At 42.5% G+C, this 12885-nt stretch overlaps 1 protein-coding gene across 23 annotated transcripts in view; it reads right to left on the reverse strand.

Moving 5' to 3' along the window:
- RYR2 (ryanodine receptor 2) overlaps positions 1-12885 on the reverse strand; it is a 781807-nt gene that overhangs the window by 42131 nt on the left and 726791 nt on the right. For all 23 annotated transcript variants that reach the window (XM_035280524.3, XM_035280523.3, XM_054248004.2 and 20 more), the window contains 3 exons: positions 11812-11893; positions 7751-9048; positions 6410-6477 (listed from right to left, as the gene is read on the reverse strand). In XM_035280524.3, coding sequence (XP_035136415.2) covers positions 6410-6477; positions 7751-9048; positions 11812-11893 — 1448 coding nt within the window. The remainder of the gene's footprint in view (positions 1-6409; positions 6478-7750; positions 9049-11811; positions 11894-12885) is intronic.

A 12885-nucleotide genomic window follows, 5' to 3' on the forward strand; every position in this document is an offset into this window, starting at 1 on the left:
GAAAACCCATTTCTTTTCCCATGAGTGATAATGCTCCAAATTTTAGAATGAGGAGTAGGATTTCTTGTTGATCACAGTCTCCTGTTGATGGATAATTCTGTGAATTTGAAATAGAGAGGACATTTTATAGGCTTGAAGAATCTTTATATTCCTTCCAATTCTGCAAGAAAAACATTTAATTTTAAGAAAAGAACAGGGAAGACTGATTGTGCTGTGACTGTCCAGTATACCCTATTTTTAAATTATAATTTTAATGCTCAATTTTTTTTTTGAGATGGAGTTTCACTCTGTCACCCAGGCTGGAGTGCAGTGGCGCGACCTCAGCTCACTGCAACCTCCACCTCCCAGGTTCAGGTGACTCTCCGGCCTCAGCCTCCCAAGTAGCTGGGAGTACAGGCATGCACCACCATGCACAGGTAACTTCATATACTTATTTATTTAGTACAGACAAGATTTCACCATGTTGGCCAGGCTGGACTGCTTTTTTCTGTTTGTTTCTGTTTTGAGAAAGAGTCTCCCTCTATAGCCCAGGCTGGAGTGCAGTGGCGTGATCTCGGCTCACTGCAACCTCTGCCTCTCAGGTCCTGGTTCAAGCAATTCTCCTGCTTCAGCCTCCCCAGTAGCAGGGATTACAGGAATGCACCACCATGCCCGGCTAAGTTTTGTGTTTAAAAATAGAGATGGGGTTTCATCATGTTGGCCAGGCTCATCTTGAACTCCTGACCTCATGATTTGCCCAGCTCGACCTCCCAAAGTGCTGGGATTATTTTGAGGCTTACAATTTTTAACACTTGCCATTAAGATTTAAAATCAGAGGCCTACACATTTAATTGTTCACATGTATACAGTATATCACTATACTCATAGATTGACATATATTAACTAATTTTATTAAATAAAATATGTCAATTTAAAATAAAATGAATTATAGCAATGTTATTAGAAGAATTGAAATTTGATATCTTTTAGGTGCAAAATATCAGACTTCATTAAAGTGAAGTCATGTATTAATATGTAAACCACAAATACTAATATATAAGCTATACTTAACTCATGAGGGGTATCTGACATTATTTTTAACATTAGTTATAGAGCTGCCATTGAAATGCCTGTCTTGCTGTTATTTACGTCTACTCTTTATCTTAATAGCTATTTATGTGGCCATTTTTATAACTGACCCAATAGTGTAAGATCTATAACAATGAATAGTGCTGACTACAAAGAACATACAATGAAAACAGACCAAAGAAATAAGCAGAATCGAGGAGAAAATTTCAATTCTATGTGAGACTAGTAGTGGCACCACAGGCACCTAAAAATTTCCTTTCTTTCTTCCCCCAACTTTTCAATCGCTCCTATGAAATTATACAAACATAGAGAAAGATGTAGGCTTCCATTATTAACAGCAGCCTGACGTTATGAGGGAGTTACGCATTTCATCGCCTCACATCCAGCTCTTCTTTATTGCTTTGTTGACACCAGGAGTGTTGGTGAAAATGAAGACTCCCAGGCCCCACACCAGACCTGCTGAGGTGGGATCTCTGGTTAGGGGCCTGGGAATGTTTAAACCAACTCTCCTGACGGAGGACTCAAGATGGCGCTGTGAGAACCACCCAGGATTGGAGCTCTCGTTGAATCCGCAAAGAGGTGAGTCGGAGTTGCATTTCCAGACTGATCTTTGTTGCCCACAGAACGGGGAAACTCCCAAGTGTAAGGGAGACACGGGACACCAGGCAGTAAGTCTGCCTGGCAAAGCCGGCAGCCGGGGCGGCGGAGGCCGGCCCTACCCAGCAATCCCCACAGGGCGTGCTTGTCCGGGTGCCCTGTTGAACCGGCAACCTGAGACTTGAGAGGGCTGGACTTGAGACTGAACGAGACTTGGACAGTAGGCCAGCCCAGGGGATTGCAGGGACAGAGCGTTCGGGGTACCCAGTGGGATGAACAAAACCGCGATTTCAAACTATCCCAGGCAGATGGTCCGAGACGCTCTGTGGGGGAGGGGCGTCCACCACTACCGAGGCAACCCGCCCCAACTGAGAAACACGCCCACTGCTGACGCAGCCAGCCGTTGCCGAGGCAACCCGTCCCTACTGAGATACACACCCACTGCTGACGCAGCCTGCCGTTGCCGAGGCAACACGCTACAACAAAGAGACTCCGCCGCAGGGCGTGGCAGAGACCACAGCAGAGCCTGCAGGAACAGGGCGAATCACACAACAGCAGGGCAGAGACTCGGCAGGCAAACAGTGGCTAGTCTGCCTCCTAGCTGGGCAGGACACCTCAACGGACATCGAAAAATAAAGCCCGAACCCCCCAACACAGAGCATTTGAGAAAAAAAGGGTTTTTTTAATGAGCTCTGTTGCAGCAGAATCAAACATAGCAGCCTAACAGCCCTGAATGAACAACAGAGCTCACAGCTCAGAAATTGAGCTCCTAAAAAGAACAGACTGTCTCCTCAAGCAGCTCCCTGACCCCTCTATATCCAAAAGACTGACATTTGGCAGGCATCATCCTGGGACAAAGATAGCAGAAAAAGAAACGGGTAGCATCCCTCACTGTGCCACAGCTGCTAGAGGTGCACCCCAGACAAGCAGGGCCTGGAGTGGACCTCAGCAGTCGTACAGCGAAGGGGCTAGGCTGGTAGAAGGAAAACCAAGTAACAGAAATACTTCATCATCAACAATCTGGGTGTCCACTCAGAGACCCAAACGAAAAGTCAGCAACTACGCAGACGACAAGCGGATAAACCCACAAAGATGGGAAGAAACCAGCGAAAAAAGGAGGAAAACACCCGAAACCAGAACACCTCGCCTCCTAGAATGGACCAAAACTCCTCACCAACAAGGGAACAAAGCTGGACGGAGAATGACTGTGACGAAATGACGGAATTAGACTTCAGAAGGTGGATAATGAGAAACTTTTGTGAGCTAAAAGAACATGTATTAAATCAATGCAAAGAAACTAAGGAACTTAAAGATATGAGGAAATGATAACAAGAATGGATAACTTAGAGAGGAATATGAATGAATTAAAGGAGCTGAAAAACACAATACGAGAACTTCACGAAGCATGCACAAGTTTCAATAGCCGAATCGACCAAGCAGAAGAAAGAATATCTGAAGTCGAAGACCAACTCAATGAAATTAAACGAGAAACCAAGATTAGAGAAAAAAGCGCAAAAAGGAATGAACAAAGTCTCCAAGAAATGTGGGACTATGTGAAAAGACCTAACCTACGTTTGATAGGTGTACCAGAAGGGGACGAAGAGAATGAATCCAAGCTGGAAAATACTCTTCAGGACATCATCCAGAAAAACTTCCCCCACCTAGCAAGACAGGCCAACACTCAAATGCAGGAAATACAGAGAACACCACAAAGATATTCTGCAGGAAGAGCAACCCCAAGGCACATAATCGTCAGATTCAACAAGGTTGAAATAAAGGAGCAAATACTAAGGGCAGCCAGAGAGAAAGGTCGAGTTACCCACAAAGGGAAGCCCATCAGACTCACAGCAGATCTCTTGGCAGAAACACTACAAGCCAGAAGAGAGTGGGGGTCAATATTCAACATTCTTAAAGAAAAGAACTTTCAACCCAGAATTTCATATCCAGCCAAACTGAGCTTCAGAAGTGAAGGAAAAATAAAATCCTTTGTGAACAAGCAAGTACTCAGAGATTTTGTCACCACCAGGCCTGCTTTACAAGAGCTCCTAAAAGAGGCACTACACATAGAAAGGATCAATCAGTACCAGCCATTCCAAAATCACACTGAATGCTAAAGAGCTTCAACATAATGAAGAATCTACAACAACTAACAGGCAAAACAGCCACTTAGCATCAAAATGGCAGTATCAAATTCACACATAACAATATTAACCCTAAATGTAAATGGACTAAATGCACCAATCAAAAGACACAGACTGGCAAATTGGATACAAATCCAAAACCCATCAGTGTGCTGTATCCAGGAAACCCATCTCACATGCAAAGATACACAAAGGCTCAAAATAAAGGGATGGAGGAAGATTTACCAAGCAAATGGAGGGCAAAAAAAAGCAGGAGTTGCAATTCTCATCTCTGATAAAATAGACTTTAAAGCAACAAAGATCAAAAGAGACAAAGAAGGCCATTACATAATGGTAAAAGGATCGATAAAACAAGAAGAGCTAACGATCCTAAACATATATGGACCCAATGCAGGAGCACCCAGATACATAAGGCAAGTTCTTAATGACTTACAAAGAGACTTAGACTCCCACACAATAATAGTGGGAGACTTTAACACTCCACTGTCAATATTAGACAGATCAACCAGACAGAAAATAAACAAGGATATCCAGGGCTTGAACTCAGACCTGGAGCAAGCAAACCTTGATAGACATTTACAGAACTCTCCACCCCAAATCCACAGAATATACATTCTTCTCAGCACCACATCACACCTACTCTAAAATTGACCACATAATTGGAAGTAAAGCACTGCTCAACAAATGCAAAACAACTGAAATCATAACAGCCTCTCAGACTATAGTGCAATCAAGTTAGAACTCAGAATACAGAAACCAACCCAGAACCGCACAGCTTCATGGAAACTGAACAACTGGCTCTTGAATGTTGACTGGGTAAACAATGAAATGAAGTCAGAAATAAAGAAGTTCTTCGAAACCAATGAGAACGAAGCCACAACATGCCAGAACCTCTGGGACACATTTAAAGCAGTCTCTAGAGGAAAGTATATAGCAATAAGTGCCCATATGAGGAGAACGGAGAGATCCAAAATTGACACCCTATCGTCAAAATTGAAAGAGCTAGAGGAGCAAGATCAAAAAAACTCAAAACCCAGCAGAAGACAAGAAATAACTAAGATCAGAGCTGAACTGAAGGAGATTGAGACACGAAAAACCCTTCAAAAAATCAATAAATCCAAGAGCTGGTTTTTTGAAAAGATCAACAAAATAGACCTACCACTAGCCAGATTGATTAAAAAGAAAAGAGAGAACAACCAAATAGATGCAATAAAAAATGATAAAGGGGAAATCACCACAGATTCCACAGAACTTCAAACCATCATCAGAGAATATTACAAACAACTCTATGCACATAAACTAGTAAACCTGGAAGAAATGGATAAATTCCTGGACTCCTGCATCCTCCCAAGCCTAAACCAGGAGGAAGCTGAAACTATGAATAGACCAATAACAAGGTCAGAAGTCGAGGCAGCAATTAAGAGCCTACCACACAAAAAAAGCCCAGGTCCAGACGGGTTCACAGCTGAATTCTACCAGACACACAAGGAGGAGCTGGTACCATTCCTTCTAAAACTATTTCAAACAATCCAAAAAGAGGGAATACTTCCCAAATCATTTTACGAGACCAACATCATTCTGATAAATCGTTCTACTATAAGGACACATGCACACGAATGTTCATTGCAGCACTGTTTACAATAGCAAAGACCTGGAATCAACCCAAATGCCCATTGATGATAGACTGGATTGGAAAAATGTGGCACATATACACCATGGAATATTATGCAGCAATCAGAAATGATGAGTTTGTGTCGTTTGTAGGGACATGGATGAATCTGGAGAACATCATCCTCAGCAAACTGACACAAGAACAGAAAATGAAACACCGCATATTCTCACTCATAGGCGGGTGATGAAAAAATGAGAACACATGGACACAGAAAGGGGAGTACTAAACACTGGGGTCTATTGGGGGGAAAAGGGGAGGGCCAGTGGGAGGGGGAGGTGGGGAGGGATAGTCTCGGGAGAAATGCCAAATGTGGGTGAAGGGGAGAAGGAAAGAAAAGCACACTGCCATATGTGTTCCTTCGCAACTGTCTTGCATGCTCTGCTCATGTACCCCAAAACCTAAAATCCAATAAAAAATTAAAAAAAAAAAAAAAAAACCTCATAACAAAATAAATAAATAAATAAATAAATAAACCAACTCTCCTGGTGATTTTAAGGCATGTGGCCCCGGGACTATGGTTTAAGGAGCATCACTCCACAGGATTCTATGAAAGTGCATTTGGAATGTTTGTTTCCTCTCTTCTTTAAAAGGACAGAAATACAAGAGAGATTTTTAAAGACAGAATTGTGGCCATGAGTCCTCTTACAAAGAGCATTCCATGGAATCACTGGAGTCTTTCCTGATGAGAATCACACAAATGGAGGTCCCCGTGGTAGAGAGGAAAAGACTAGAATGGCAGCCTTGGGGGCGTCACCTTGATCCCTGCCCTTGATCCCTAACCCCTCGCCATCAGAGCCTCTCCACGGAGGTGGCAGAATGAGTTCTGTGGCTCCTTGGCAATATGAGAGTACCCCTTGCAGCTCCCAAAGACAGTTAAAAGGAAAAAGATGTAATGACAAACCGAAACTAAGGAAGTCACAGACATACATACTCGGCTTTTTCAGGTTCAGATTTGGTTTCTTCTCTTTCTTCCTTTCCTTCTTCTTTTGCCTTCTGTTCCTTGAATGAGTCAATGGGGAAAAGAAAACCAGGATTACCCATCACCTTTGAGTGAGTTTAGGGAGCCATATGACCATGCGTCAAACCTTAACCTAATATAAGACACCCTCTTGCTTCCACCATGATAAAAGTGCCAGGTGGTTTTCATTATACTGGGCCAAACGTCTCCCACTGCTGCACACTGACCTACAGCACCAGCACCACCCGTAGGAAAAACTTTGCGGACTCCTTTTTGATCTCTTTTCTCATTTTAGAAATACCCTTCTTCTTTTCACAACAGGCTGGAGTGCAGTGCACCATCTCAGCTCACCGCAACTTCCACCTCGCAAGTTCAAGCGGTTCTCCTGCCTCAGCTTCCGGAGTAGAGTAGCTGGGATTACAGGCGGCTGCCACCACGCCTGGCTAACTTTTGTATTTTTAGTAGAGATGGCGTTTCGCCATGTTGGCCAGGCTGGTCTCGAACTCCTGACCTCAGGTGATCTGGCCACCCAGGCTTCCCAAAGTGCTGGGATTACAAGCGTGAGCCACCACACCTGGTGGAAATACTCATCTTTATCTTAATCACCTACTAAAATCTTACTCATCCTTCAGGCCACTTTAAGTCTTAGGTCTTCATCTTACCTAATTACGTTAAACCATACAAGCATTTCCATTTTCTCCACATTAGCAACCCCTACTGCCCTGCCTACACTATTTAACACTTAATCATTTTCTAGTTTCTTCGTGTGTGTTAGTTTTATCTCTGGAATAAACTTTTTAAGGTAATCTGAAGGCAGTGACCCCATCTTACCTTTGAATTCCCTATGATAACCCAATGGTGTCAGACACATGGTAAATATGATACATTTACGGATGGAATGATGGTTCCATAGACTAATGACTAGAAAGAACGTACAATGAAAACAGGCTAAAGAAAATAATAGAGGAGAAAACTTCCATGCACTGTGAGAAGAGTGTACTACAGCCACCTAAAAGTTTTCTTTCTTTTCCCAACGTTCCAAATGTGTGTATAAAATTACATAAACATGGAGAAAGATGCAGGCTTCCCTGAGAATGGGTACTGAAGTGGTATCTAGATAGCTTAAGATGATTTAATCATTCATAAGGACTCTTAAAAACACTAACTTTGCCTACCAAGAAGCATTTTTCTTTGGAAATTCAAGTCACATAGGTAACACCATTCTAGCACTAGCATGAAACCTGGTCTAATGTTCATTTATCACACCTACCTCAAGTCCAGAGAGAATGCTGCTGTGATTTACAGATCAATTACCTGAAACTTTTCTTGCACCTCAGGCATGGGGACAGGGTTGCTCATGAGGTCACTGAGCCCAGCATTGGGATTGTGAGGAATCAGTTTGTACTGTCCTCCTTCTCTCTTCAGATCCAGTCCGAATATGTCTGACAGAAGGTCACTTTCTTCGGTCAGCTCCTTTAAATCTGTCAGATCCTCGGAGGGCAGGGTGGCTTCCAGGGCTTTCCTCTCTCCCTCCTCCCCATCTCCTCTAACCTCGTCCTGAGTGGGGTCTGGCATGTTGGCCAAGAGTTCTGCAACTTTGATCTTTTTAGCACCTTCTACAAGGCTTCCCCCGAGCAGCAGGCTGCAAATGATGCGGAAAAAGCCCCTGAAAACACTGGCCACGAAGTGCAAGAGGGTCAGAAAAATACTCCAGTAGGATGAAAAGAAGGCTGTGACCATGTCCTTCATGGTCATCTTTTTTACTTTTTTCATCTGCTTCTTCAGGCTCTTCAGACTGAGCATCCGCATGAGGGTCAAGATATTGTACCTGAGGGCGAACAAGGCTGACTTGACCGTCAGGATAGAGAAGAAGCCCATTCTCGGCCCCTGCTCTTCGGGCCTCTCCTTCTCACTTTCTTCCTTATTCGCTGACCTCTCGTTCAAATCTGACTCTGAGATCTGAGCCGCCAGCTGCATTTCAAATATGGTGTCCTCACAGAAGTTAACGAAGAGTTCCATCTTCTCTTTTTCTCCCCCTTCATTGACCACATCAAATATGAACTGTCTTTTGGACTCCTTGACCTGGGGCTTCTCCCACTGGGTCCGGCTAGACTCACTGATTTCGAAATAGACTCTCTCGATGCGTTTGGCACTCCCCATGATTTCAATGCGGCCCAGGAAAGGCTGAAAATAATTCAGGACACTCTCTGCTAATTCTAGAAAAGTCTGAAGTCGGGTATCGTTGGGCATGTGCTCAGAGAGGTTTGTCAGAAGGACAGCGACATTGAAGCCGATGTCCTTCGCAGGTTCGTGGAAGCGTTTGACAAACTCTTCATAGTCGAGGGTTTCATTTTCATCTGTCTCCGCGCAAGACAAAAGAAACTCCGTTTCTGACTGCGTGTAGTGCTTATGACTCTCCATCGCTTTGTGGAAGTCCCTCTTGGAAATGACTCCCTTGCCATCAGGGTCATATTCTTTAAAAGTATCAGACGACGTCAAATCTTTTAGTTTTAAGAACATGTCAAAAAATTTGAGAATCATCTCCACGTTGTTGGAAGATTCCACAAGCATATCTACCATCTGTTTGCCAATGGTTCCATTAACAACATTACCTGGTGGCAAAGCAATTGCATTTATTTAAAATAAACTTTAACAAAATCAATGTTATAGAGAAAATAATATCAGTGTTTAAAAACATCTGAATCAAGGATATGTTCATCTCTCACTCTATAAAAAGATGATTATTTATAAATCCTAGTTTAACAAAATCAATGTTTATAGAAAAAATAACAATACAGATCTTTAGTAACATCTGAATCAAGGACATGGCCTTCTCTCTCACTCTATAAAAAGATGATTATTTATAAACCATAGTTTAAAAAGCGATTACACAGACATGCATAACCCTGTTTATAAAGTAATTAGACTGACATACATAAAATAATAATTGAAAAAAGCTGACATTTTTTCCCTCAAATTAATCAAAGAAGCAACATATTTTAGGTGACGAAAATGAGCCAAAGAGCCACAAACTAAAACCAAGTTTCATATTAATAATAAAAACATTTGCTCAGCCCTTTAGAGTTGAAAAATCACTATCCTAGACAATATCTGATTTAATGTTCATATGTAAGGCGGGTATGTTTTGTTAACCCTAATTTTACAGATGAGGAAATTGAAGTTCAACAAGACTCAGTGAAAGGGCCCACTGTATAATTATTAAAGGTTAGTGCCAGGGCTTCAGACCAGTTCCTCTGAGAGCAAACTGTACCCTCTTTCTGATTCCTAACGAAAAGCACCTTTCTACATTTCTTCATGATTCAGTGTTTACAGTTAGAAGACGGCAGATTCCTGAACTCCAGGATCATAGAATGCTTTTATTCATTGAACAGAATGTGCTATATAACAGACAGGCAGCAGAAGAAAGGTTGCTGGCCAGAGGTGCACAGAGTCTGTCTGAGAAGCAGTAAGCACCGTGGTGTTAAGGGGGTGTGACCTGGAGCTGCCGTGTTGGGTTTGAATCCAGACTTAACGTGCTCAGTAACCTGGGCATATTTCTCAGCCTCTCTGTACCTCAGTTTCCTCATTTGCTAACGAGATAATAATACCATCAAACTCTTAAACTTGTTACTAGGATTAAATAAGTACTTCATCCAGCATCTGGCACATTATAAGGGGCTGGTTTTAAGTCACTGCTCTGCTTGTGGCTGCTGCAGTTATTTTTTGAGACGCAGTTTCACTCTTGTTACCCAGGCTGGAGTGCAATGGCGCGATCTTGGCTCACCGCAACCTCTGCCTCCTGGGTTCAAGCAGTTCTCCTGCCTCAGCCTCCCGAGTAGCTGGGACTACAGGCGCGCGCCACCATGCCCAGCTAATTTTTGGTATTTTTTTTTTTTTTTTAGTAGAGACGGGGTTTCACCATGTTGACCAAGATGGTCTCAATCTCTTGACCTTGTGATCCCCCTGCCTTGGTCTCCCACAGTGCTGGGATTACAGGCGTGAGCCACCGCGCCCGGCCTGCTGCAGTTATTATTGTTGCTGTTGGTATTTAAACCAAAATTTGAATGGGGGCCATGCATGGCAAACGGATTCTGTGGTTAGAGGGTAAGTGGCTACTTTTGCTCAGCCCCTTAGAGTTGCTGCCAACTAAGTGTGTTCAGCAACTGCTGCCATTTCAAAGTCCTAGCATGAGGCATGACAACTGCCTCACTTAAAGTGGAGTTATGCCATGTATGGCAGACTCAGAAAATAGGAAGGAATTAAGAAAAAGTGATAGGTGCCAGGCGCAGTGGCTCATGCCTCTAATCCCAGCACTTTGGGAGGTTGAGGTGGGCGAGGTCAGGAGTTTGAGACCAGCTTAATGAACATGGTGAAAGCCTATCTCTACTAAAAATACAAAAATTAGCTGGGCATGGTGGCGCACACCTGGAATCCCAGCCACTCAGGAGGCTGAGGCAGGAGAATCACTTGAACCCCAGGAGATGGAGGCTTCAGTGAGCCGAGATGGCACCACTACATTCCAGCCTGGGTGACAGAGCAAGACTCTGGCTCAGGAAAAAAAAAAAAAATGTGGTAGGCACCATACTACATAATACCAAACATTTCTTAGTTGGTTTGGTTGTATTTATAGGATTTCACTGAATTCTCACATCGATCTATCATTTCTATTTTGCAGAGGAGGAAACTGAAAAATGCAGATGTAGCTTGCCCCAGGGTCACAGCGCCCAGAGGTAAGGAAGCCAAGATTTAAACTCTGGTCGTGGATTTGCAGCCCAGGCTCGAACTGCTACATTTCCTACCTGATACAGAAAAAAAAAAAAAAAAAATGCAATAACAAAATAAGCTGGCAAGGAAGAAAAAAAAGAAAATTACCACAGAGGTTGTGGTGGGGAGAACGAGACTGCCACTGCCAGCTGCCTTGGGGGACTGAGGCTGTCCCAGAAGTGCCAGGGTTTTAAGAACGCAAAGGAGTCACTCTGTCGTCTTTTCAAAGCAGCAGCTTACACAGCTGGAGTTTATCCCAATGTCTGAAATCCCCAGCGATTATGGACAAACACACTAACAAATAAAACAGTCTTTACTGACTGTCTGGAGAGCTTACTTTTTAGGGTATCCCTATGAAATGAAAAGTGTTGTTATAAAATAGCACTGTTTTCCTTCTGTAGATATGTAAACTGAGCTATACAGGATTTCCCTTTTTAAAAAACAAAAAAACTAATGTGAGAAAAAGAATAAGCCTGCAATAAATCCAAGGCCTCTGTTACATCTTAATAGTGCTATTTTATTCTCTGCTACATTCTGATTCCATAAGCAAGCACATAGTCGTCCTTTCAATAAAATAATAAAAGGAATTGAAAACCAGAAATCAAAACTACCTTCTAACATGGACAGCAGCATGACCACCATATCCTTCTGCAGATCCATTAGTTCTTTCAGTAGCTCAATTTGACTGGAATCCTGAAAATAACAACATTGCATTTGAGATAATACAAGAAAACTATGCAGCAAGAACATACTTACTCTCACAAAAAGGATACTGCTCCGGCAATACATAGTAAGCACTTAAAGTATTATAGAACCAAAGGAAGGCTAAATATTAAACTTACACTTCACAATTAAAAAGTGTTACTTATTTCAACTCATGTTCTTTAAAGTATATTTGTAGGCTGGGCACAGTGGCTCACGTCTAGTAATCTCAGCACTTTGGGAGGCCAAGGTGCACAGATCACCTGAGCTCAGGAGTTTGAGACCAGCCTGGGCAACATGGCGAAACCCTGCCTCTACTAAAAATACAAAACATTAGCTGGGTGTTGTGGTGCACGCTGAGTAGTCTCAGCCATTCAGGAGGCTAAGGAACCAGAATTGCTTGGGCTTGGGAGGCGGAGGTTGCAGTGAGCAGAGATCACGGCACTGCACTCCAGCCTGGGAAACAGGGTGAGACTGTGTCTTGGGAAAAAAAAAGTATTTGTATGGATAATGAACATATCTAGCGATAATATGAAAAAACTATCACAGCGGTATATTCTCCAATACAAGACTCAAGAGCTTCTGCACATTTGACATCCATCTACCTTTTATTTGTAAAGCCTGCATTTTTTTCTTCTGACTTCTTCTAGGTGCTATTATGTAAAAATCAACTTCACATAGAAAAGTAAAGGCATATAAGCACCAAAGAAGATAAACTTCTTATAAATTTATTTGTTAGATAAACAAATCTAACCAAAAACCTACACAGGTATTACCTATACTAAAATCATACAATGTGTCTTACTACCAATTTGATTAAGCTTTCCGATATTACTCTGGTTAAAATTTTGTTTCTGCTTTTGATTTTTTTACCATAAAGAAACATTCTTGTTCAAAGACATATTGTGTGTAAACATCACTAGGCTTAGCTACAGTCCCTAGAAATATGGGTCATACTTACATGTGCATAACTTCATATCTCA

This window comes from Callithrix jacchus, chromosome 19 (assembly GCF_049354715.1).
Source record: "Callithrix jacchus isolate 240 chromosome 19, calJac240_pri, whole genome shotgun sequence".
Lineage (NCBI taxonomy): Eukaryota > Metazoa > Chordata > Mammalia > Primates > Cebidae > Callithrix > Callithrix jacchus.